Source organism: Musca domestica, unplaced genomic scaffold (assembly GCF_030504385.1).
Source record: "Musca domestica strain aabys unplaced genomic scaffold, Musca_domestica.polishedcontigs.V.1.1 31, whole genome shotgun sequence".
Classification (NCBI taxonomy): Eukaryota; Metazoa; Arthropoda; class Insecta; order Diptera; family Muscidae; genus Musca; species Musca domestica.
In genome coordinates this window covers 5,023,913-5,051,563 of record NW_026712309.1, presented here as the reverse complement: position 1 = coordinate 5,051,563, position 27,651 = coordinate 5,023,913, and the positions used below count along the sequence as shown (strand labels likewise).

General features: G+C 35.4%; 1 protein-coding gene and 1 long non-coding RNA gene across 2 annotated transcripts in view; one reads left to right on the top strand and one right to left on the bottom strand.

Moving 5' to 3' along the window:
* Nucleotides 1–19,302, top strand: part of LOC101901204 (neuropeptide CCHamide-1 receptor) — a 45,046-nt gene extending 25,744 nt beyond the window's left edge. The window contains exons 6-8 of the mRNA XM_059124968.1: nucleotides 894–1,031; nucleotides 1,741–1,887; nucleotides 19,115–19,302. Coding sequence (XP_058980951.1) covers nucleotides 894–1,031; nucleotides 1,741–1,887; nucleotides 19,115–19,289 — 460 coding nt within the window. The 3' untranslated portion in view covers nucleotides 19,290–19,302. The remainder of the gene's footprint in view (nucleotides 1–893; nucleotides 1,032–1,740; nucleotides 1,888–19,114) is intronic.
* Nucleotides 19,303–19,582: 280 nt separating this feature from the next.
* LOC131803583 (uncharacterized) overlaps nucleotides 19,583–27,651 on the bottom strand; it is a 59,071-nt gene continuing 51,002 nt past the window's right edge. The window contains exons 2-4 of the long non-coding RNA XR_009342664.1: nucleotides 23,381–23,423; nucleotides 23,237–23,304; nucleotides 19,583–19,669 (exon numbers count right to left, since the gene is read on the bottom strand). This is a non-coding gene — a long non-coding RNA (uncharacterized LOC131803583). The remainder of the gene's footprint in view (nucleotides 19,670–23,236; nucleotides 23,305–23,380; nucleotides 23,424–27,651) is intronic.

Genomic DNA, 27,651 nt, shown 5'->3' with positions numbered 1-27,651 from the left:
GTCCAACGGATTGGTATCCGCAGATTTTGGTGGCCATTGTATGCTACAAATGAAGCGAGTTACCTCATTTTGTAACCATTCTTGGCGTCTGCTGAGTGCGATGGTGCTGAGTCCTGTTGGAATGTCCGAGGTCTACGGCCAACTCTTTCCAATCCACGAGCCATTTTTCGGCCACTGCCACGACGATTTCGACCAAGTCGCTTCTTTATTTTTCGAATCATTTCTGCTGATGTTGCTGTTTTCTTCGGTCCACTTCCTTCCAAACATAAAGAAATCACACTATCACGCTTGAATTCCATAACAAATAATTTTTTTCTTTCTGGAAAATTCTCACCAAACTGCTTTTGTATGCTTGTAAACAATATAATGAGCTATCACTGGAATAATTTTAACAGCTGTCGGATGAGTGGTTTAGAAATGAAAGCAGTCTGAAGTTGGTTGCAGTTACCCTGTATATGGTACTATTTAATACTTTTCGTGCACTTGTAGTACACATTTCAAAACACACCTCTTATCACAAACCTACCACCAATACAAAGTGTCAAAATTCCAGCTTCCTCCCTTCACCCTAAATCAAACTGTTCCAAATTTAGTACAAATTTGTACAGTTCGTACACTTAGTACACATTTTCAAAGTCACCTTCATATATCAGAATTTCCAAAAAATTGAGGAGAGCATCTACAATTATGCAATTAAAATTCTAAGCCAAATGTAAAAATGTTACTCAGTATTAGAAACAAGTTGAGGTCAATTTCATTTAAGGGGCTCTTAAATGTTGCATTTTTATGACAATTCTATTCTCTCAACATTATCCATTAAATATATTATTCATAAATGCATTAATTATTGATTTTTGAATTAAAACATTGCATGTGTTCTTTTTTAATTGCAGGCCCACGGCCCAGGATGATTACAACTCGTTTTGGCACGTTTTGCGTATCGTTGGCTTTTGTCTGTCCTTTGCCAACAGCTGTGCGAATCCAGTGGCTCTGTACTTTGTGAGCGGCGCCTTTCGCAAACATTTCAATAGGTACTTGTTTATTCACGTCGAAACGGATGCGTGACAATCAGCGTTTCGTTTGGCGAAATATAACCGCCAAACATAACCACTACATCCCCCCGCCACTACCACCTCCACCTACCACATTACCAAATCCCTCATCATACAATCCTCTACTAACCGATTCGATTTCGTTTGCAGCACAACCAAGAACACCTAAATCAAAAATGCAAACGAAACCCCGAAACGCTTGTCCCCCATAAATTATGAATGTCATTGGTAGACACACACGCACGCACACGTCCACATCCTCGCATCTGGATGTCATTAGAATAAGTCCGTAATTTAAAACAATTGTAAATTGCTGTTGGTGAAATTGTTGTAAAATGTTCTGGAATTGAATACAAGCGTTTTATGGAATCACTTTAAAATGCATGAACTATTGTGTTATCCTTTAAGGAATTTCTTGTGTTTTTCTATTTCCGAAGTGAATCCGATCAGAGTAACATTGAATGCTTTATTTTGTTTTATTTTTTGCCGATTTAATCCTTACAAAGGACTCCAATATCTCATTTAAATCTCTGTTGTGTTTATCTTATCTTTCATAGTTTGTTTAGCTTTGCCGAAGAATCTCATAAAACATTACAAAGTATTTCCCTCCCTCACAAGTGCTTTTTTGTTTCTTCCGTTTTCTTTTTTTTCTTCTTCCTTTTCGTTCTACCCGCCCACTACCTTGCAGGTACCTGTTTTGTGAAGGCCCCCGCACAAAACTCAAAAAACGTAACGACACCATGTGCATGCACAGGGACACATCGCTGACTAGCACCGCATCCAAGAGATACTATCACTCGAGACGCTCGTGTTTCAATCAAAGTACACTTCGCAGGTAAGTAACTATGACTATGTCCCTCACTCCCCAATCGCCAGGACATTCGGTGATGAATTTTGTAGTGGACCCTTGTGAAAAATAAGATTTTCCTGTCCCAAATAGAGGCAAACATCTTTTTTCTTTGCAAGACAGATTTGTGTTTTTCCTAGGAAACGAATGTTTCATTTGTGGCCAAAAGAAAAAGAACTAAAAATAAAGTTTTTTGGAATGTTATAGACAAAAATAAGGTAGAGTGCAAAAAAAAACTTAATTATAGGGCATTAATAATGCAAAAGGACAAGAAGGACATTTGGGAGGGTGGGTGCCAATATAATAGTTTAATTTATAGCTTTACGAGAAATTGGAATTGTTTCACGACTAAGTGGGAGTTTTTTTTTTTATTTTTTTTTTTTTTGTATTTCCTAATAGCAACTCAGCATCTTACACCTAATTAAATTTGTAATGCCGCCTATACCATATTTCAGTACACCAGTTTCAACGAGTAAAAGTATGAGTTATTTAATATATTTCATATCATTCATACGCAGAGATGGAAAACAAACAAAATGCAGGTCGCATTTATTATCCGATTGAGATGAAATCTTGCAAACAATATTTGTTTGGCCTAAGGATGAACCCTATTGAAACTGGTGAGAATCGGATCAGATTTAGATATAGCTCCCATATATCGTCAACCGATTTCGGGTTAATTGTGCACCAAATGGCTAATATAAGTCAAAAATGATCTGTATCCCACAGAATTTAGTCTAGAAGAAAATAAGTTGAATTTGGAGAAAATCGGTTCAGATATAGCCATAGCTCCCATATATATGTTTCATCATAATGTGCACTCCAGAAGAATGATATTTGGTAACGGATATCAGATACTGCTCGAAAATACCTCTGTCAGATTTTATAGAGATCGGTTGAGATTAGGATATAGCTCCCATATATATCTTCATCCGATATCAGGTTTATTGTGCACCAATTGGCTAATATAAGCCCAAATGGACTGAATTTTGGCATAGAATTCAGTCTAGAAACAGGCACATCAAATTTGATGAAAATCGGTTTAGATATAGCTATAGCTCCCATATATATGTTTCATCTGATTTGGTGTTAAGTCCCTCACATTCGTAATATGTATTCGAATACAATGAAATTTGGTACCAGTTATCAGATACAGCTCTGAAATACCTCTTCCAAATTTTATCAAGATCGGTTCAGATTTCGATAAAGGTCCGAAATATATCTTCAACCGATTTCGGGTTAATTGTGCACCAAATGGATTGTCTCTGTTCAAAAGTCCTGGATTTTGGTACATCTGACCGAATTCAGTCTAAATGCAAGTACATCATATTTGGAGATAATCGGTTCAGATATGGCTTAGCTCTCATATATTTATTTCATCCGATTTGGTGCCCCTCACTTTCGTAATATGCATTCGCCAACAATGATATTTAGTACCAGATATATTATAGAGCTCGGAAATATCTTGCCAAATTTTATCTACAACGGCTAAGATTTAGATATAGCTTCCATATATATCCTTAATCCGATTTCAAGTTTATTGTGCTAATAATGAATAATATCAGCCCAAATGGAGTGAATTCCGGGACGTACATTTCTATTTTGTGGAACTCGGCTCCGATATATACATTTTTTTAATATAATCTTCGTGAAGTGATATCATGCACTCTATAGCAATATTATTCGGTTTAAAAGATAAACATATTTCCGTCAAATTTAGTGAAAATCGGTTTAGAATTGGATATGCCTCGCATATATTAGTTCCCTCTGAAACCAAACTGTTCTAAAGCCAAATGTTGATAGGAGCTCTACTAATTAAGCATAGTGGTGTAGGGAATCATATAGTCGACCCCACCCGACATTTGACTTTTTCTTACAGGTTTTATTTTTTGGTTTGTTACGCTCATTTAATAAATGGGCAAATTGTCAAAAATAAATAAAGCTAAGCTTGTTTCATACAATAAAGAAAAAATATTTCTATATGTCTTTTGTCTCAAAAGGAACTTAAAGAGCACATATTAAGGTGCAAGTACATAACAAGCTTGAAGTCATGGCTAGGCATATTAATGTCAAATTATAATGGAAAACGACGGCAGGATTTTAGTGCGGCTCTGTAATCCCTTTATGAAATGTCACAAAATATGCCTAGCCATGACTTCAAGCTTCTTATGTACTTAGACCCTTAAGCTGGGAATACATAACGCGCTTATTTGGCTGGCTTAAGTCATCGGCTGGCTTTTTCGGAAACGAACAAGGGAGCCTAGGGCCAAAATCGAACCAAGTCAACCTAAAACTCCTCTGTTCATCTACGAAGAAGCCAGCCGATGACTTAAGCCAGCCAAATATGCACTTTATGTATTTCCAGCCTTAGAAAACATTAAAGTCATTACGAGCCTCGTAATGTCTTTGTTCAATGCATCTTAAAGCGATAACCCAACGTCAATGTTCTAACCAATTTAGTGGAAAATTTAAATATCAATACCTGCTGTATTTTATAGGACTTGAGCTATTATTTTCCCTTCGGACAAGCTATAAAAAATACGTTTTGTAAATAGAATCATCGTTCATCTTTCGTGAGTTTTTCGTTCATTGCTTTTGCTTGTGAGAGATTGTGATTGCTTGTGCGCTTTTTGTAACTGTATCGCTCGCGATACATTAATAAACAATCTAATTGTCGCCGTGAATAGTTGTGAGAAAGAGCGTATTTTAATCGTTTTCCGCACCCTGCAATCTAGTTCATACTTCAGTACACCATTTCCTAAAGTATTCAATTCATCTGATACTAATAGCAAGTAAAAAAGCTATGAGTTCGGCCGGACCGAACTTTGAATACCCTCCACCATTTGTAATTTTTTGCAATTTTACCCTCCACCATTTGTAATTTTGGCAATTTTCAACAAAAATAAAATGCGCTAAAAATGCTGTTAAAATCTTAAAAATACCGAATATAGCCGTTATATTAGAATCTATACGACGACGTGGTTTACAATACTTAAATGCGAAACTTGAAAAAAATTCGCTGAATAATGTAGCTAAAATCATCAAAATATCGAATATAGCGAGGTACCAATATATGGGGACTATACCAAAACGTGGACCTGCACAGATAATTTTCTGTCATAGGCTGTTCTATCCATTACGAACTTCAAACACAAAATTTGAAATAATTCAGTGAATAATGGCGCTAAATTCATTAAAATACCAAATATCGGGAGGTACCGTTGTATGGGGGCTATACGAAGACGTGGACATGCACAGACAATTGTCTGTCATAGGCTGTAGTATTCATTACGAACTTCAAATACAAAAATTAAAATATTTCCGGTGAATAATGTCTCTAAATCACCAAAATACCCAAAATAGGGAGGTACCATTGTATGGGGGCTACACCAAGACATGGACTTACATGGCCCAATTTCAATACCAAAAGTCCTGTTGACATATTATACATTTGGCAAATTTTTATCAACCTACTTCATTTCATTCGGAAGGTGACTGAAAACACCGAAGCTTTCAGGAAATATCTAGCAGCAACAGACTGAGAGAGTACCCGAAGAGATTTGTAGAGAAATTACTTGGAAAAGCTGTCTACGGTTCGAGCTGTGTGTTTAAGCAACTAAGCAAAAAAATGGTTAGTAGATCCTTATTTGGTAATGACCCTATTTCTAGGAAAGCGGTAAATGCATAAAATAATTTTTTTTAAATAAGTCAAATCTCAGACGTCGTGTATCCCGATGAAGAAACACGTATGCGATATATAAAGAGACTAGCTGAACCCGGTGCGCTTCGCTACCCCTTTTGATTTTATATGCATTCAAAATTTTATTTACGAATATATGTTGGTTAAAAAAAAAACAAATTTAAAAATTAAAAAAAAAAATATTGCACTACTTTAATGCGTAAATAACCAAAACCATTAGAAAAGCAGTAACATGACATACATACACGAAGGGTTTGTCCTTCGGATTTATTTATTTCATAGCAAATACCAAGCGTGCAGTAAACTGCAATCTTTTGAAGTTGAGTGGCATTTCTATTGAAATTAGTGAATTCGAGATAGCAACATACTTCGCCGTAATAAGCGTATTTCAAACACACCACACCTTTCATATTTCATTGAAATTGGTGCGTCTAATATGTGAAATCGGCCGAGAATATATATATGGGAGCTATATCCAAATCTTAACTAATTTCCAATTAATTTGTCACATTTATTATTGTAACCAAATTCCGCCACACATTCTGAATTTCATTGGAATCGGTCATATATATCGTGTTTGGTGCATAACATGTATGAAATCGGCCGAAATATATATGTTAGCTACACCCAAACCTCAACTGATTTCAATATAATTTGACATTTTTTTCTGGTGCCAGATTTCGTTTCTCTCGCTTTGGGTGCATCACATATGTGAAATCGGCTGAGTATATAAATATGGGAGCTATAATCAAATCTGAGCGTATTTGAATATTATTTGTCAAATTTATTTTTGTACCAAATTTAACCACTCGTGCCGAATTTCATTGGAATCGGAAATACGTATCGTGTTTTGTGCATCAAATATGTGAAATCGGCGGAAAATATATGGGAGCTATATCCAAATCTGAACCGATTTAATATAATTTGACTAATTTATCTTCAAATCCAAATCCCGTTACATATTCCAAATTTCTTTGGAATCGAACATACATATCGTGTATGGTGCATAAAATACATGAATCGGTCGAAAATATATGTGAGAGCTATATCCAAATCTGAACCGATTTTAATATAATTTGACAAATGTATATTTGTTTTAATTTCCGCTACATATTCCCAATTTCATTGAAATCGGTGCATCAAATACATGAAATCGGTCGAAAATATATATGGGAGCTATATCCAAATCTGAACCGATTACAATATAATTTGGCAAACTTATTTTTGTTCCAAATTCCGTTACGTATTCCAAATTTGGAGACTGTATCTTCAACCAATCAATAGATATGTGCATATAAAATCTAAACTTTTGGGAGGTACCTCCGATTCTGATGCTATATCTCCAGTTCCAAGTGGAAATTCAAAAATGTATATAGCCTATGTTACTTTCAGGCGATGTTGCAGTATATATGGAAATTTTCAGGAAAATCTATTCAGCGGTTTTCGAGTCCATAAATTACAAACAAACAAACAAACATACAAACATTTTCCTCTTTTATAGATATACTAGCTGAACCCGGTGCGCTTCGCTACCCCTTTTGATTTTATATGCATTCAAAAATTTTTTACGAATATATTTTGGTTAAAAAAAAAAATTTAAAAATTAAAAAAAATTATTGCACTACTTTAATGCGTAAATAAACCAAACCATTAGAAAAGCAGTAACATACACGAATTTATTTCATAGCAAATACCAAGCGTGCAGGAAACTGCAATTTTTTAAAGTTGAGTGGCATTTCTATTGCAATTAGTGAATTCAAGATACCAACATACTTCGCCGTAATAAGCGTATTTCAAATTAATTGTTGTGTTGTTTTTTAGTGTTAGCCTAAGGCGTTGTGGGTCAATGGTTCTTATTAAAATCATATCCCAATCTGATCCGATTTAAATATAATTAAAAAAAATACTTTTACACCAAACTCCGCCACACCTTTCATATTTCATTGAAATTGGTGCGTCTAATATGTGAAATCGGCCGAGAATATATATATGGGAGCTATATCCAAATCTTAACTAATTTCCAATTAATTTGTCACATTTATTATTGTAACCAAATTCCGCCACACATTCTGAATTTCATTGGAATCGGTCATATATATCGTGTTTGGTGCATAACATGTATGAAATCGGCCGAAATATATATGTTAGCTACACCCAAACCTCTACTGATTTCAATATAATTTGACATTTTTTTCTGGTGCCAGATTTCGTTTCTCTCGCTTTGGGTGCATCAAATATGTGAAATCGGCTGAGTATATAAATATGGGAGCTATAATCAAATCTGAGCGTATTTGAATATTATTTGTCAAATTTATTTTTGTACCAAATTTAACCACTCATGCCGAATTTCATTGGAATCGGAAATACGTATCGTGTTTTGTGCATCAAATATGTGAAATCGGCGGAAAATATATGGGAGCTATATCCAAATCTGAACCGATTTTAATATAATTTGGGAAATCAATTTTTTATATAAAATCTATCACACGTTTCCAATTGCATTGAAATTGGGGATACATAGCGTGTTTGGTGCATCAAATGCTTTAATCGGCCGAAAATATATATGGGAGCTATATCCAAATCTGAACCGATTACAATATAATTTGGCAAACTTATTTTTGTTCCAAATTCCGTTACGTATTCCAAATTTGGAGACTGTATCTTCAACCAATCAATATATATGTGCATATAAAATCTAAATTTTTGGGAGGTACCTCCGATTCTGATGCTATATCTCCAGTTCCAAGTGGAAATTCAAAAATTTATATAGCCTATGTTACTTTCAGGCGATGTTGCAGTATATATGGAAATTTTCAGGAAAATCTATTCAGCGGTTTTCGAATCCATAAATTACAAACAAACAAACAAACATACAAACATTTTCCTCTTTTATAGATATAGAAGATAAAGAGATTTAGCCCTTATAGAAATCAGTTTATTTGATTTGAATTTCGTAGAAAAATGTGACTTGAATGATCAAATATAGGTATGTATGGGGGTGATAGGAAAACGTAGTCCAATATACCTCATTATCAAAACCCAGCATCCTTGTTGCAATGCAAACTATTATGCCAAATTTCTTCATCACATAATAAAGGCAAATAGTCTGATGGACATCGTTAAATCAAATTAGAATCTTACGCTGATCACTTCTTCGATAGGAGAATTGACAAGATCTGTTTTGCTGAACATTTTCTAACCGCTCAACATGTGACCAAAATCTTATACACGAGGCACTGTATAGCGATCGGGAGTTGTTACAGCATTTAATCGTCTTTGACAAATCCCTGGCATTAGTATTACTATTTCAAGTTTTTTAGTTGGTTTCTTGCTTTAGAATGTAGGATCCCTTTGTTTCAATATGGTGTTCGACAGTGCATTTTATTTTTGAAATCTTACGTGTGCAAATCCAGGAATTGATGCAGTAACGTATAAAATCTCCAACTCTCCCCGAAGGGATTTTATGTACCCTTACTGCTGTGTTATCTAAAAAACGGTTATTTTCAACATCGACTAATAAACCAAAAGTGGCTAAGGAAGTCAGCTCGAATTATTGGTCTTCTTACGTCGGCTAGGATGAAAGTTCACTTAAATATTCTTTTTAATTCCAAAAATTGTTGTTTTTGAACAAGGCTGCATAAATTTCTTTGTCCGTTCTCCAAACTTGTAATGAAAACAACACAAATGCTTACCCTCCGTTTTGCTGCATCGAAGACGTTGCATCCATAACGGTTTCAATACATCGTCACAGACTTTGCTTGCAGCTTAACAAGTCATCTCCCGAAAAAGTGTTGACGGATTCTGTTACCAATTTCAAGTTTTCGTAATAGGCTATTTAATCGTTTTTCCTCGGAGTTCAAGAACCGTTGCTATATACTCCTTTACAGCGTTTCATACATATTCGAAACTGGTGTATTAAGGATGACGTCACTTTCTTCGGAAAGAATGCTGACATCCTAGGATTGTTTAAAATTAGGTAGAATTCGATGAAATATCTGACGTTATGAATTGGCTTTCGATTTCCTTGCACCACAACGCTGATGTAATTTACGCAACTCTTGACATTTCTTGGTGTCCTGCTGCTGCGCGTTCATCCATTTTGCATTTTGTAGTCATATTGCCTTGTTTAGGTGAGAGAATACATCTTGTTTTTTTAAAGGTTGCGTAAATTCCAATTGACGTCTCGCTGAGAGAAAAATAAATTTTAACAACAATATTTTATAAAAATGTTTCTTTATTTTCAAATCCGGTGTCTTTATCTTTTTTTTCAATCAAAATCATGGATAAATTGATTTGAACAAATTTAAATGTTATTAAAATTTTAAAGTAAATTCAAATCGGTTAAAGTGATTTGAAAAACTATTTTTATATTCAAAAAACATAGAGTTGTTCCACCAAATTGACTAAAATTTTCAAAATACCATTTTCAATACCAATCGCCCTAAACTACAGGGTGAGATAACAAAAAACTGAAAATAAATCAAACGCCATAATTTTGACATTTTTTTTTAAATTTTATTGAATGATAGCCAGAAATAGCATCAAATTTTAGAATAAGTTTAGATTTGTTCGAATTGGTCACCTTTGGCAGGAATTAGGGCATTCAAACGGCCAATGAAACCGTCACACGCTGCCCGAATGTTGCTCTGCTTTATTTTGTCCCATTCCCGGCGAAACGCTGGCTTGAGGTGATCGACACTATGGTATTTTATAGCGCCAACCTTGCTTTCTAAAATACTCCAGACACAATAATCCAACGGATTGGTATCCGGAGATTTTGGTGGCCATTGTGCGCTGGAAATGAAGCGAGGAAGCTCATTTTGTAACCATTCTTGGGTGGCGCGTTGGTGCTGAGTCCTGTTGGAATGTCCAAGGTCTGCGGCCAAAATATTTGCATGCCCAAGGCTTTAATACACCCTCCAGAATATTTTCGCGATAATATTCGGCATTTATTCTGATGCCACGGTCGATTAAAAGAGCAGAGAGCGACCATCGGCTGTTATGGCGGCCCACACCATCACCATGGCCGGCACTTAAGTTATGGTGGCTGACCTCTTTGGCAAGTAAACACGATCATTTTGTTTGTGTACAAACTGCTGGACAACGAATGTTTTCTCATCGGAGAAAACCAAATTCAGCAGTGCACCACTTTGGCCAAGCGAAGCAAATCTTTAGCTCTTTTGAGTCTATTTTCTTTCTGTTGCGGTGTAAGTTCTTGCACTTTTTGGAATTTCAATGGCTTTACCCCGAGCTCATTTTTCAATATTTGCAATATTGCAATATGTTCAGCTCACGAGCCATTTTTTGGCCACTGCAACGCGGGATTCGATCAAATCGAGTTATGCTACCAGAATCACGGTAACGAGCGATGGTACGAGACACAAAAGATTTATTTAAATTTAAATGCTGGAGTGCTTTAACGATAGCCACTTGTAAAGAAACCACACTATCACAATTAAACTCCATCACGAATAACTTTTTTTCTGGAAAATTCTCACAAAAATGCTTTCGTACGTTTCTAAACAATATAATGAGCTGTAACTGGAATAATTTTAACAGCTGTCGGACGAGTAGCTTAAAAATGATAGCAGTCTGAAGTTAGTTGCAGTTTTTTCATCTCATCCTGTATCATGACAAATTTTATAGCTCAACTTTAAATATTGTGGGCTGTAGATAGACAGACGGACATCGTTAAATTTTTCATGACAAATTGAATATAGCCTCTTTTAAATATTGGAGGTTTCCTTATTTTTATCTAATATAATCCAGAAAACAAAAAAATGCATCCCAAATTTCCCAATGGTTATCTTGCGAGTTCTAAACGAAGTCATAAAGCTCTGATGCTATTTTAAATTTTCCCGACAAATCTTCCGGATGGTGGCCATCTTTATATATATTTTTTTTTTTTTTTTTTTTTTTTAGAATCGAATCGAATAGCGAAAAACTTAGAATAGTAAAAATCTTGTATTACTCGTACGTTTACAGGATCAGACGAGAAAATACGATTGTTCAAAAAAAAAAAAAGTTATAATAACCCCATCGTTGTCTTATTTATAAATACAATTTTTATTTATCTTTAAGCAAAAATAATAATGTTTTGCAAGCTGTAAGGGAATACCACAGTTTCGAAAAGAACCTTCTATCGTCATCAGTTTCCTTGATTTTCGTCCAAGAATGTTTTCTCTATTAAAAACAATTATGTTTTTATGTTTGTTTTTTTTTTTTTTCTTTTTTTCTGAAACCATGGTCAGGCCTCTAGGGCAATAGACACATTAATGAAACCAACAACGCTGGGATCAGGCTTTCCTGTTGAGAAAGAACAAAACAACTATAGCATTCAAACATATAAACGCCAACACAGTTCTATTTCACGTAATGATATCAGCGGATTACCTAGCTCCTAATAAAATGTCGCCAAAGATAGATAAGAAGTAGCCTTAAAAAAAATTTTAGAGTGATAAGACCACGAAAGAGTCCAATTATAACAAGTAAACCAGTAAAGAAAGTCTTAAAGTCGGGCTTTTAATTTTATCTTTTAAATTCGGACTTGTATTGCCCATTTGGTGCACAATTTATTTGAAATGGGATAAAAATATATATGGGAGCTACATCCAAATCGAAACCGATCTCGATAAAATTTGGCAAAGATATTTCTGAGCTGTATTTGATATATTTCCCTGAATATCGTTGTTACGAAGTGCATATTACGGCTGTGGGTAACAAATATGACAAATCGGATGAACAGTATATATGGGAGCTATAGCTATATCTGAGCCGATCTTCACCAAATTTGACATACTAGCTTCTAGACTCAATTCGGTCGTAAGTGCCAAAGTTCATCCAATTTGGGCAAATATTAGACGTTTGGTGCACAATCAAAGGTAAATCGGACGAACTTATATATGGGAGCTATATCCAAATCTTAACCGATCTTGATAAAATTTAGCAAATGTATTTCTGGGCTGTATTTGATACATTTCCCCAAATATTGTTGTTACAGAGTGCATATTACGGCTACGGAGGACAAAAATAACAAATCGGATGAACAATATATATGGGAGCTATAACTATATCTGAACCGATTTCGATCAAATTTGGCATACTTATTTTCAGGTCCAATCTGATCGTACGTGCAAAATTCCATACTATTCGGACTGATATTACACGTTTGGTGCGCAATAAAAGGCAAATCGGACGAAGATATATATGGGAGCTATATCTAAATTTTGACCGATTATCTCCAATTTCAATAGGGTTCCTCCTTGGGCCAAACAAATGATTTGTGCAAAATTTCATCTAGATGGGGCAATAAATGCGAACTGTACTTTGTTTACAAAAATACATGGACAGACGGACGGAAGGACATGCATAAATCGACTCAGGATGTGATTCTATGCAGATCATCAAAAGGAACTATGGGTCTATCTCTTTTCCTTTTGCCTGTTACAAACAAATGCACAAAGACATAATACCCTGACCACCTTGTGGTGTAGGGTATAAAAAGCAGTAAGTTCGGCCGTGCGGAACTTTGAATACCCTCCACCATTTGGAATGAATTAGGAAATTTTCAATCAAATAAAATCCATTGCAAATTCTGTTAAAATCTTAAAAATACCGAATATCGGAAGGTGCCGATATATTGGCGGATATACGATATTGTGGACCTATATAGACAATTCTCTTTGAGGGGTAAAGTGCTCACAAAGAACTCCTTGTGAAGAATTTCAGAAAATTCCGATAAAAAATATGGCTAAGATCATCAAAATACCGAATATCGGGGGTACCATTATATGGGGGCTATACGATATCGTGGACCTATGTAGAAAATTCTCTTTTAGAGGGTAAAGTACTCACAAGGAAGTCCTTGTGTGGAATTTCAGACAATGTCATTGAAAAATGTGGCTAAAATCATTAAAATACCGAACATCGGGGGTACCGTTATATGGGGGCTATACGATATCGTGGACCGATATAGCCCATCTTCGAACTTGACTTGCCTGCAGATAAAAGACAGATCTGTGCAAAAATGTTAGCTTAATGCGTATAGACTGTAACGTGATTACAACAGACGGCGGACGGACAGGGCTAAATATACTTTGATATTCGGAATTTTGATGATCCTAACCACATTTTTCCAAGTAAAAAATATTCAATGTTCTGCCACCTGAGCTAAAACACATTATGAACTACAAATACTAATTTTTACACAAATCAGTTGAAAAATGTGGGGCAAATCATCAAAATACTGAATATCCGGAGGTACCATTATGTGGGGGCTATACGAAAACGTGGACCTATTTAAACTATTTTCCGCCACCGGAGCTAGAACCCATTGTGAACTACAAATACCAATCATAAAAATACCGAATACAGGTACCGTTATATGGGGGCTATACAAAAACGTGGGCCGATATATCTCATTTTCAATACCAACCATCCTAGGCTCTACGTCAAATAATGTGGGCTGTAACGTGGTTTCAACATAGAGACAAACAGACATGTTTAAATAAGCTAGGAATTTTATGCTGATTATGAATATCTATACTTTATGGGGTCTACGACGAATATCAATAATCAAAACTTGAAACACTTTAACTGCATTCTCCAACCGATCTTGATGGTTCGTCTAAAATCTAGCAAAAAAAATTATGAACAACATATTTAGGAATCGAAATCGATCGATTCAAATGGTAAAGAAATTTCCACTGACCGGCAAGAAATAAAAAGAAAGGAAAGATTGATTCCGAGTACGAAATGTATACTGCATTGATTTATATCCTTGGTGACTGCATCAAAGTAAGTGTTATAGAAACCCTATTTATATTTGGACCATTGTTTCTAAACTTCGCAAATCCTTCATAACTCGACTGGAAGTTTACGCCAAATTAAATTATTTTTATATAAAGAATTTACATTTATAAAATAAATTCAGAAAGTAATTTCCCAATTAATTTGAGGACATTGTGTACCAAATTTCAATTTCAATGAAATTGCAAAACAAAATAATAATTTAAGTTTCTGTTTTCATAATAAAATGTAATATATGTTAGTAAAACCACACACACACACAAACAAATAGCCTTGTGTTGTGGGAGTCTCCCAAAACATTTTCTTAAGTAAAATTGCATTTCAAGCAACTCGTTACGACCCATTTGTTTAAACTTGTTTGCGTCCAAAGAAATTCGAAAGTAATTAGGGAATGTTTCTTTGTTGTTTTAAGCACGCAAGGATCTCTATGCACTTTCATGAAAGATTACATTGGGGCGTCAATCCGAAAAGAAATGCCGCAACCGACACATCTCATCTCAATGAAGACGAAAATTATTCATTGCATGTCGTTATTGAAAATGGTAGTGGATATGAGACAAATATTTACAGATTTATTCGTCGCTTCACTTGATCAATAACTCTATAGTTGTCAATGAAGTTTTATTATTTCGTTATTTCGCAATAAATTAAATGGGATCTTCAGAATATTCTAAAATAATCAGGAGAAAAAAAACCAGTAAGGGAAAGTCAAAAGTCGGATGGGACCGACTATATGATACCCTGAACCACTATGCATATTTAGTAGAGCTCCCGTACCAAAAGAATTTATTTCAAGTAGATCATACCACCTTTCAACTTTTGGCCCTAGAGCAGTTACAGTTTGGTTTCAGAGGGAACTAATATATAGGAGGTGTATCCAATTCTGAATCCTTTTTTTTTGCTAAATTTGACGGAAACATTTTAAACTTTTAAACCAAAAAAACATTGCTATGGAGTGCATGATATCAATTGGAGAAGGATTATATTAAAAACCAGTAAAGAAAGTCTTAAAGTCGGGCGGGGCCGACTTTATGATACCCTACACCACTTTGCTAATTAATAGAGCTCCACATAACAATTAAAAGTTTTTATGGGAGAATTCAATCATACACGCTATGATTATAATTATAACTTAAAGTTCAAAGGACTAAATATGCCGAAGCATTTGTATCTTTAAAATTCGGAATTGTATTGCCCAGTTGGTGGACAATTAATTTGAAATCGGATAAAGATATATATGGGAGCTATATCCAAATCTGAACCGATCTCGATAAAATTTGGCAAAGATATTTCTGAGCTGTATTTGATATATTTCCCTGAATATCGTTGTTACGGAGTGCATATTACGGTTGTGGGTAACAAATATAACAAATCGGATGAATAATATATATGGAAGCTATAGCTATATCTGAACCGATCTTCACCAAATTTGACATACTAGCTTCTAGACTCAATTCGGTCGTAAGTGCCAAATTCCATCCCATTTGGACAAAAATTAGACGTTTGGTGCACAATAAAAGGTAAATCGGACGAAGTTATATATGGGAGCTATATCCAAATCTGAGCCGATCTCGATAATATTTAGCAAATGTATTTCTGAGCTGCATTTGATATATTTCCCCAAATATTGTTGTTGCAGAGTGCATATTACGGCGGCGGTGGACAAAAATAACAAATCGGATGAACAATATATATGGGAGCTATAGATATATCTGAACCGATTTCGATCAAATTTGGCATACATATTTTCAGACCTAATTTGGGTGAATATGCAAAATTCCATACAATTCGGTCTGATATTACACGTTTGGTGCACAATACAAGGCAAATCGGACGAAGATATATATGGGAGCTATATCTAAATTTTGACCGATTATTTCCAATTTCAATAGGGTTCGTCCTTGGGTCAAACAAATGATCTGTGCAAAATTTCATCTGGATCGGGCAATAAATGCGACCTGTACTTTGTTTACAAAAATACATGGACAGACGGACGGACGGACATGCATAAATCGACTCAGAATGTGATTCTTTGCAGATCATCAAAAGGAACTATGGGTCTATCTCGTTTCCTTCTGCCTGTTACAAACAAATGCACAAAGACATAATACCCTGACCACCTTGTGGTGTAGGGTATAAATATATATCGGAGCCGTGTTGCTCCTAATATTAGGATTTATGGGAGCAATATCCAAATCTTAGCCGTTCAAGATAAAATTTGGTAAAGGTATTTCCGAGCTCTTTAAGATATCTTGCTTGTTGTTGTCGAATGCATATTACGAATTTGAAGGACATAAACACCAAATTGGATGAAAGATATATATGGGCGCTATAGCTATATCTGAACTGATTTTCTACGAACTCGATGTACTTGCTTTTAGCTAATTTCGGTCAGATGTATCAAAATTCAGGACTTTTTGACAGATATTGGCTATTTGGAGCACAATTAACTCGAAATCGGTTGAAGATATGTATGGGAACTATATCCAAAACTGAACCGATCTTGACAAAATTTGATACACTTATTTCAGAGCTGTATCTGATATCTGGTACCAAAGATCATCGTTGTTGAATGTATATAGGTAGATATTTATGGGAGCTACATCTGAACCGATTTACACCAAATTTGAAGTACTGATTCATAATTCATCCTATAATTCAGTCGTAATTGCCAAAATTCTGTCCATTTGGGCTGATGTTAGTCATTTGGTGCACAATAAGCATAATATCGGATAAAGATATATATGGGAGCTATATCCTAATCCGAACTAATCTCGATAAAATTTGTCAGGGGTATTTTCGAGCAGCATCTGATGTCCGGTACCAAATATCATTCTTCTGGAGTACATGTTGTGCATGTGAGGGACCTAAAACCCCAAATCGGATGAAACCTATATATGGGAGCTATAGCTATATCTGAACCGTTTTTAACAAAAAATTATGGTCGTGTGGACATATATTGGACATTTGGTGCACAATTCATCCGAAATCAATTGAAGATATATGGGAGCTATATCTAAATCTGATCCGATTATCACCAATTTCAAGCAGCCTTGGTGTTTTACTGTTTAGGATAAATTAATATTTCAACTACACAGGGTGAGATGAAAAACTGCAACCAACTTCAGACTGCTGTAATTTCTAAGCTACTCGTCCATTCCAGTGACAGCTCATTATATTGTTTACGAGCGTACCAAAGAATTTTGGTGAGATTTTTTCAAAAAAAAGTTATTCGTGGTGGAATTCAAGCGGGAAAACCACAAGTGGCTATCATTAGAGCACTCCAGCATTTAAATGTGAATAAATCTTTTGTGTCTGGTACCATTGCTCGTTACCGTAGCGTAGCCGACTTCAAGGAAGTGGACGGCAGAAAACAGCAACAACAGTAGAAATGGTTCGAAAAGTAAAGAAGCGACTTGATCGCGTCGCAGTGGCCGAAAAATGGCTCGTGAGCTGAACATATCGCAATATTCCATTCGGCAAATATTGAAAAATGAGCTGGGGTAGAACCATTGAAATTCCAAAAAGTGCAAGATCTTACATCGCAACAGAAAGAAAATAGACTCAAAAGAGCTAAAGAGTTGATTCGCTTGGACGAAAGTGATGAACTACCGAATTTGGGTTTCTCCGATGAGAAAACATTCGCAGTTTGTAAACAAACAAAATGATCGTGTTTACTTGCCAAAGAGGTCAGCTGAAAATGTGCACATTCGATTGATCACCAGGACTCAAGCGCCGGCCATGGTGATGATGTGGGCCGTCATAACAGCCGATGGTCGCTCTCCGCTCATAGTAATCGACCGTGGCATCAGAATATTAGCATATTTTCGCGAAAATATTCTGGAGGGTGTATTGAAGCCTTGGGCACGCAAACATTTTGGCCGCAGACCTTGAACATTCCAACAGGACTCAGCACGCACCAACTAAGAATGGTTACAAAATTAGGTTACTCGCTTCATTTCCACGCACAATGGCCACCAAATATCCGGATACCAATCCATTGTGTCTGGAGTATTTTGGAAAGCAAGGTTGGCACTAAAAAATACCAAAGTGTCGAAAACCTCAAGCAAGCGCTTCGCCGAAAATGGGACAAAATACCGAAGAGCAACATTCGGGCAGCGTGTGACGGTTTCATTGGCCATTTGAAGGCCATAATTCGTGCCAAAGGTGACCAATTCGAACAAATCTAAACTTATTCTAAAATTTGATGCTATTTCCGACATTTTTTGCTTTCATATAATAAAATTTAAAAAAAAATGTATGTATACTTTGTTGGGTCTATCATGAGTATTCGAGGAATTATAAACCCTCCGTAAAATATTGGAGGCCATAAAAATTGATAATATTTTATTTAATAATCTTTTATTATTATTTAATACTTCGAAAATAAACTATTGTGTTTAACAGAGGTCAAATGTAATAATTTTCTTTAACCGCTTAATATTAAATTATCTGATGTTTTTTTCAACTGACATTTCACAATAACGTTCTGAGTATTGATCTTCCGTGCCAAAATATGACCCATGACTACCACACAATGAATTCCGAGCCATGTTATATTTCGGATGGTGTATGGGCGTTAATAATGAATTCTTTTATTTGTGTTTTTTATAAATAAATCCTCTCTTCCATGAATTCCTAATGTTTGTATGTTTTTTTTTTCTCTCTTTTCATTCTCACCCCTTTTTTGTTGGACATTGTTAGCAGTCGGATACAGGAGACGACAATTACCATGTTGACAAATGGCAATCCCAATGGGTGTGGCAATTTCGTTGGGCCAAATTCGGTGGCCGGGGTCAATTGTGTACCCGACGACACCATTGAAGTGGCGCTGACCACTGATTACTGTCAACAGCATCAGCACCAACATCAGCTGATGTGAAATTACATCGACGGCCACAAGAAGCTGGGGAGGACCACATCAAATTACAATCATCAGTGCAGCAATCAAAAACGAAAACCAACATCATTTGAGCAACAATGTAACCACCGACAGCATCAACGGCAGCAGCAGCAGCAAAGTGGAAATTGCGACAATGAGGCTTTTGATATGTTCCAAATTGGGACGTGTAACTGGGCTAATGGAAGTGACAGCAATCGTTCTCTTTTCCCACATCGTCATCATCATCGTTCAACATCATTAGCGCCATCAGCGACAACAGTAGCAGCAGCAAAATGTGCAAAAAAGGAAAATTGCCGTCAATGCATCAAAGGAAGGAAATTGTCCAAACTGAAAGTTCATTTCCAGCAGCAGTTGGCGCTCTACGAGAAAAATACAAAAGAATAATAAATTACCAAACGACGAAGCCAACAAATAATTCCAACGAAATTGGATAATTCCGCAAAATAAATAAGTATGTATGTATGTCGATTATGTTGTATGTATGTATGTGTTTTTTTCAAATATGTCATTTGTCAACATTTAAGAGATGGCCATCACAATAATTCTTAATTATGGCTCTTTTTGTCGTGGATAAAGAGATAAATGGAGATAGTCGTAGAAAATCCTTGTGACCAAAGGACACCATTTTTTATTAATAATCGGTTTAATGGATTTATGAGGAAGTAACACAAAATGAATTGATGAACACACAGAGATACATACTCGTATGTGTGTGTGTTTTTCTTTGGTTCCTTGACAGAAATCCCAAAAATTCAATTGAATGTAATTCAGTAAATAATTATCGATTTTCGGAAATTCGAATGCAATTAAATCAGAAATTCATAATTATCGTTGATTTCTTACGTATGTTTCAAAATGTTGCAAATTATATAAGCATTCATTCTTACATTCATATGAGATATGGTGGAGGACAATGATGTCTTCGAAACATTCAGCTGAAATGTCTTAAAATGTATATGTTCTTGTATCGCTACATTGTAAATAAAATATACGAGTATTAAATAAAAATTCTGAATGTCAGTTGAAAATTTAAGAATTTAAAATAATTACGTTTAAAATTGGATATTTGATTTTGGCATGGTACCATGGATTTTGGTTTATATAGAAAATTGAACTACAAACACAAATCATTTTTTTGTTAAGCTCTGAAGGTAACATAGTGTTTTCGGTTGTTGTAGTAATAGGATGCAATTGAAAATTAAAAGTATAGAGTTTGGTCGGAGTTCTAAGGAGACAGTTGTCAGATTTAAAAGAAATTTCAGTTTCCATTTGGTTACACTATTTTGGAGCTGTTTTTGGAATAACTCCCGAATTACTCCCTACCTTACCCCTTGGTAAATATTACCATTATAATATATAAAGGGTAAGATTAAAAAACTGCAATCAATTTCAGACTCCTGTCATTTCTAAGCCACTCGTCCGACAACTGTTAAAATTGTTCCAGTGACAGCTCATTATATTGTTTACAAGCGTACAAAAGCATTTTGGTGAGAACTTTCTAGAAAAAAAGTTATTCCTGATTGAATTCAAATGTGATGATTTCTTTATATTTGGCTGGAAAACCACGAGTGGCTGTCGTTAGAGCACTCCAGCATTTAAATGTGAATAAATCTTTTGTGTTTCGTACCATCGCTCGTTACCGTGATACTGGTAGCATAGCCCGACGTCAAGGAAGTGGACGGAAGAAAACGGCAACATCAGCAGAAATGGTTTGAAAAGTAAAGAAGCGACTTGATCGAAATCCGCGTCGCAGTGGCCGAAAAATGGCTCGTGAGCTGAACATTTCTCAATATTCCATTCAGCAAATATGGAAAAATGAGCTCGGGGTTAGGCCATTGAAATTCCAAAAAGTGCAAGAACTTACAAAGCAACAGAAAGAAAATAGACTCAAAAGAGCTACAAAGTTGCTTCGCTTGGCCGAAAGTGGTGAACTGCCGGATTTGGTTTTCTCGGATGAGAAAATATTCGTTGTCCAGCAGTTTGTAAACAAACAAAATGATCGTGTTTACTTGCCAAAGAGGTCAGCGGAGAATGTGCATCTTAGGTTGGCCACCAGAACTCAAGGGCCGGCCAAACCCAAAAATGGTTACAAAATGATGTTCCTCGCTTCATTTCCACCGCACAAAGGCCACCAAAATCTCCGGATACCAATCCGTTGGGCCAAAATACCGCAGAACAACATTCGGGCAGCGTGTGACGGTTTCATTGGCCGTTGAAGGCCATAATTCGTGCCAAAGATGACCAATTAGTACAAATCTAAACTTGTTCTAAAAATTTATGCTATTTTCGAAATTTTTTATAGCGTTTGACTTTGTTGCAGTTTTTTATCTCACCCTATAGGTCATTTGATACGGCCAAAACGTACTTATCGAAACAACGGTCTTAGGTTCTAGGTCTCTTTAGATCAAATCTGTTTCAGGATATTTGGAAATGGTGGGTCGCACGATAAATATGGGCAATAGCGGTCCACTCCTTCTGGCAACTCTCACATATAAGGTTAAAGCTGATAATAATTATAACTCTTATTAAATCTGTATTGAGAAAATAGTAAAGAAATTGACTAACTGACTGTCTGACTTAAACGACTGAAGCTTGAAATTTTTGTTAATGGTCACTCTTTGTTCGAAGGGATCAGATAAGGCTGAGTTTTTAGAAATTCGTATTAGAACGGTACGAAAAGTATTAAAAGTTACTAAATATGGTACCCTTTGTATTTGAGGAAGCAGTAGAGCTAGAACTCATACATTTGGAATGAGGGTCACTGGGTGTGTGTGTATGGTAGACGTACCAAAGGGTTGTTTTTTAGGAAATTCCCACCATACGAGTACGAAAAGTATAAATATGTACTACATTTAGTACCATTTCAAGTCATGTGAACGGTTAAAGCTAAAAACTTGAAATTTGGAATGGAAATCACGGTTGAGGGGTAGAGTAGAGGTAAGGAGAGATAGTTTTGGAAGTGTGTGCTCATGTATACGAAACGTGCCAAACGGTATTAAATTTAGTACAATATGAATTTAGGATGGAGCTAGAATCTTGAAACTGGAAATTAACATTACTGGCGTAGTGTAGGATTGGGATATGAAAGTAGTTTTCTAGATTTGTACCTGTGTGAATGAAAAATACTAAATGATACTAAATTTAGAACAATTTCAATTTGGGTGAACCGATAGAGCTGGAATACTGAATTTTGGAAATAAGATTATTATGGCATTCTAAGACTGAGGAATATAGGTAGTTTTGGAAATTCGTACTTATGTGTACTAAATGGTACTATATTTGATACAATTTAAATTTTGGGTGAGCCGATAGAGTTGGAATCCTGAAATGTATGATGTAGGTAGTTTTACTTACGTGTACTAAATTTGGTACAATTTGGATTTGGGCGAACCAATAGAAGATTACTGTTGGAATGTATTATTGGGATAAGTAGATAGATTTGGAAATTTGTACTACATTTGGTATAATTTTTATTAAGGCGAACTTGTAAAGATGGAATGCTGAACTTTGGAATTAGTATTACTGTGGGAGTGTAGGAAGCTTCGAAAATTCGTACTTATCTGTACTATATTTGGTACAATTTGTACTTAGAATGGGATCCTTGGGAGTATTAGATTTTGGTATTTAGGAAGCTTTGGAAATTCGTACTTATGTGTACAAAGTTTCCAACAATTAGGAACCGATAAAGCGGGAACTCTAATATAGGGAATCACGATTTCTATTGGATTGTATGATGCAGGTTGTTATGGAAATGTGCACTTATTTGTACTAAATGGTAGGGGTATATAGGGAGTTTGGAAATTCGTACTTATGTATAATAAAATTGGTAAATTTGGATTTGTGCAAACCGACAGAGCTGAAATTTTGAAACAAAATTATTTTTGCATTTAGGACTTAGATATGTAGTTAGTTTTGAAAATTCATACTTATGTGTACTAAGTGGAACTAAATTTGGTACAATTTAAATTTTGGAAGAACCGGTAGAGTTGAAATCCTGAAATTTAGAATAAAAAAGATTTCTATTAGATTGTATGATGTAAGTAGCAATGGAAAGTTATACTTTTATATACCTTTGGTAAGATTTGGATTTGGGGAACCAATAGAGCTGGAATCCTGAAATTTGAATTAAGATTACTGTTAAACTGTAAGATTGGGGTATGTAAGAAGTTTTAGAAATGGTTATATATTTGGTTCAATTAGGTATTAGGTGTGAACAGATAGTGCTTGAACACTGAAATGTGGTATTAGGGTCGCTGTTCATGTGTAGCCTGGCCATATGGAGGTGGTTTCGAAAATGTGTGCTATAATTGTACGAATAGTATTGATATTTAGATTACTGATGGCACTGATGAGATTGTGCAGTGCTTTGTGTCTTATATTTGTACAAAAAGTACTAAGTGGTATTGGAAAAATCGCATATCACGTGCACTACTTTTAGAAAATACAATACCCAATCTCTGCATTACAACAAACCAAACATTATTGAATTATTTTCTAAAAAATTTGGAAGACGCTATAACATACTTTTATGTTACCAAGTAATAAGTAACGTCACTACAAAGTGTACATGTCCCACTACAAAGTCGAACCAGTGACCTAGTTCAATTCATCTCGATACGAAACCTACCAATCAGTGTAAAATTGGGAGTCAGTAAACCGTTTTGTAGTAGTTAAAAGGTATTTAATAAAGCAATTGCTCTCAAGATAATATCGATTTCAAACTGAACCCATAAGCCACACTAGGTTTATATACCAATGCCATTTCAAGTCCCCTCTTCAAAAGCATTACAAATCCATTCACCTCCTTTTCTTTCTCCCTAGACACTATCTCGACTCATAACGGCTCATTTGCTCTTTTCGAACGTTCATAGTAAGTATTCCCAAACTACCTCCTTCTCTCACAACTACAGACACCAACAGTGACATCTATAACAATATTCAGGATTTAAGCTCCTTCGTTCAATACCAATCCTTGTACGATTTGGTACTTTTCGTACAATTATAGTACACATTTCCAAAACCACCTCCATCCCAGATACCAATAGAGATCTCAATATTAAATTTAACAATTTCAGCTCTATCTCTCTACCCAACAACAAAATTAATACCATTAAGTACTTTTTGTACAAATTTAGGACGCATTTATAAAAAACACCTCCAAATCTCAACCCCAAATGCCAACAGTTATGAAAATATCAAATTTAAGAATTTTCTTTTTATCCCTTAATCCAATACCAAGAACATAGTATCATTTAGTACTTTTCGTACAATTATAGTACACATTTCCGAAACCACCTCAATATGACCAGGCTATACATGAACAGCGACCCTAATACCAAATTTCAGATTTCAAGAACTATTTCCAATAATTCAATAACAAATTGCACCAGTACTATTTAGTACGTTTCGTGCAATTGTGGTACACATTTCAAAAACCATATCTTTATCACAAACCAACCCTTAACAGGGACGCTAACACAAAATTTCAGCTCCATGCGTTCATCCTAAACCAAACTTTCCCAAATTTAGTACCAATTAGTACCGTTCTCACACTTAGTAGTAATTTCCAAAAACACCTTCATGTATTAAATTTACCTTTCAACCTTGATTCTCACACAAAATTTTAGAAGTTTAGTACCATTTTAGATATTTTCGTGACCTTAAAGTTCGAATTTTCAAAGAACCCTTTGGAACATCCATCGCTAACTCTCATTCCAAATTTCAATATTCAATTTTTAGTACATTTTAATACTTTTCGTCCCCGCTTATACTTGTTGAAATGCACCCGTGATTTATTCTTAGACTTCTTCTGAATATTTCATTGATAGAAACACTGTGCAAAGTAGCCTATTCTTGAATTAAATGTACAATTCTCTGACTTAAGACATCATCCACATAATCTCCCCCAATAAAAACGAACATTCCAATTGGAATTAGAATGCCACGATTTTATAGAGTTCATAAATTACAATTTTTTATAGAACAATATAAAACTTAACCATATTAAATCTCTCAAAGGTTTTTATTAACTGAAACATTCAATTGATTGAATTTTCTGCAATTAAACATGAGATTGCACACAAAAATTATGGGACATTAAATTACAAAATAAATGTTTTCTCTTCAACATTCATCCAAATAAAATGAATTGCTAAAATGAATTAACAGTTCCCAATAAAATCGGCATACAAACATACACGCAAACACAAATACACAACAAAGATGAGTGACTTTTGAATTGTACAATTAAACAGAACAAAAACAAAAATAATAACAAAAATAAAACATCGAAAGCAGGGATACGATTAAAGATTATTATGTTAAGAGAGAGGGATTTTTATGATGCCCCGCCCCACTTGGAGTTGGGATATTTTTTATGACTTCATTTGTAGACAAGGAAAAAAGTAATAAAAAAAACGTTAATAAACAATTACCCAAATAAATTAATATAAATTATTATATAAGTCATTTTTTGTATACTTCAAATTTGTACGTAACAACAACAAGAAAAACATATGTAAATGTAAATAAGATACACCCAGATACCCATAATGTAATTTCATAATTTAGCTACAACAACGACAGTCGTTAATGGCCAAATATCTGAAGGATTTATGAGACCAATTTTATTCCGCTGATCTATGTTTGCCATTTTCTGTTCTATTACACACAATGAAATATAACGAAACGTTTATCTGTTAAGTAATAAAAAAATCAATTAATTTATCATGTTAATAATTTATATAATTAATAAAAAATAAATTTTTAATATAATACACTCGAAGAAAAATTAAGTATGTCCATTCTCTGGGTATAAAAATGAATGCGGCGATAAAAATGAAAGTTATATGCAAGGGCGATGTATAAAAAAATATATTTGCAAAATTATAAAACCGTTAGCACTTTTTTAAAAATAGAAATCAGGAAGGAGATTTAAAAAAAAAAAAAAACAAAATAGTATTTGAATAATTTTCAATTAGTTATGCTATAATTGAAATATCATCAGTGATATTTCCATAGCACTATGGATCACACTGAAATACGAGTATGCATGAGTATGTAACAAGTAAATGAGCGATGAAATGACCCTTTGGTTTCAATCATGCTGATCCCAGAAAGTTGCTAGACCATCTGAAGCGGTGCAACATTGGAACCGATATGAGTGTTAATCGTTGGGAAAAGTGATGATAGTCGATGTAACGGTGATTGATCCGAAGAGGTCCCACGGTCAGAATTCGGAGAGTTCACCAATCGTCACTTCAGAGAACTGCCCAAACCATTTGGGTTAGACCTCCTGGTCGGATACCCGAAAAAAAAAAAACAAATTTACCAGTAGAGGCATGTAATCGAGGGCGTTTTACATGATTCTCGCCTTGACGGCTCTAACCACGGTGCACCATTGCACCAGAGTCACGATAAGATGAGTCAGCCATCATTTCTTTGGAACTACTCAGAGTTATCTTAGAGAGTGGTAGCTATCCACAGAGTTCTAAGTCTATTTCGAAGGTACCAATTTTAATATCAGCTATATGTGCTTCACTTCCCTCTTGGCAAGGGGTTGACGACTATTTTACACCTCTGCTGCTCTGTGGGTAGCAACACCCGGTTGAGAATGCAACTCCACATCGAGCCGAAGTTCTACCCACCATTTGGGTATACACAACATCCACCGCGTGGCCCCTGAAAAAGGGGAATCTCTGTAGTCAGGATATATCAACAGATCTAGGGGCTCCTAACACCCGCTGCACCGGTCAAACTTCGTAGTCGAAACAACTACCAGTTTTTGTTTCCAGTTCCAGTTTGGGACTGGTCAACTACAATGAGTAAAATTAAGGCACGATCAGGAATAGGACAAGTGCTACACTGATGGTGCAGTCTAATCACCACGTTTACATGGACGTGGTTTTAAAACTGCTAGGAGCGAGGCCTATTCACCCTTTCCGGTCTTACGCTGGCGAACGGCAACCTATTTAGTCTCAAAGTGCCCTCGACAAAGATCACAAGGAACTGTGATAATGAGGCAGAGTGTTGAGGTTCCTTGGAATTTCTCATCACCTGCGGTACCAGAGAAAGACCTCTGGGCAGACCTCGTAAAAGAGTTACTCCCAGTTTCGGTTCCATGCGTCCAAGGGTCCCAAGAAAAGTAGTGAGACAAGCAAATGAATTTGTCGAGCACTCTGAGAGCGATACGGCGAATCGAAGAGTACTACGTCTTGTAATATCTCGTCTCACCACATTTTACGATGGGTTTGTTGCAAAAGTCATCCGAAATGCTAAGTCATCCAAAGCGTTGAGCCAGGACGGAATTTCAATGGTAATGTTGTTCACGAAGCCTTGCAAA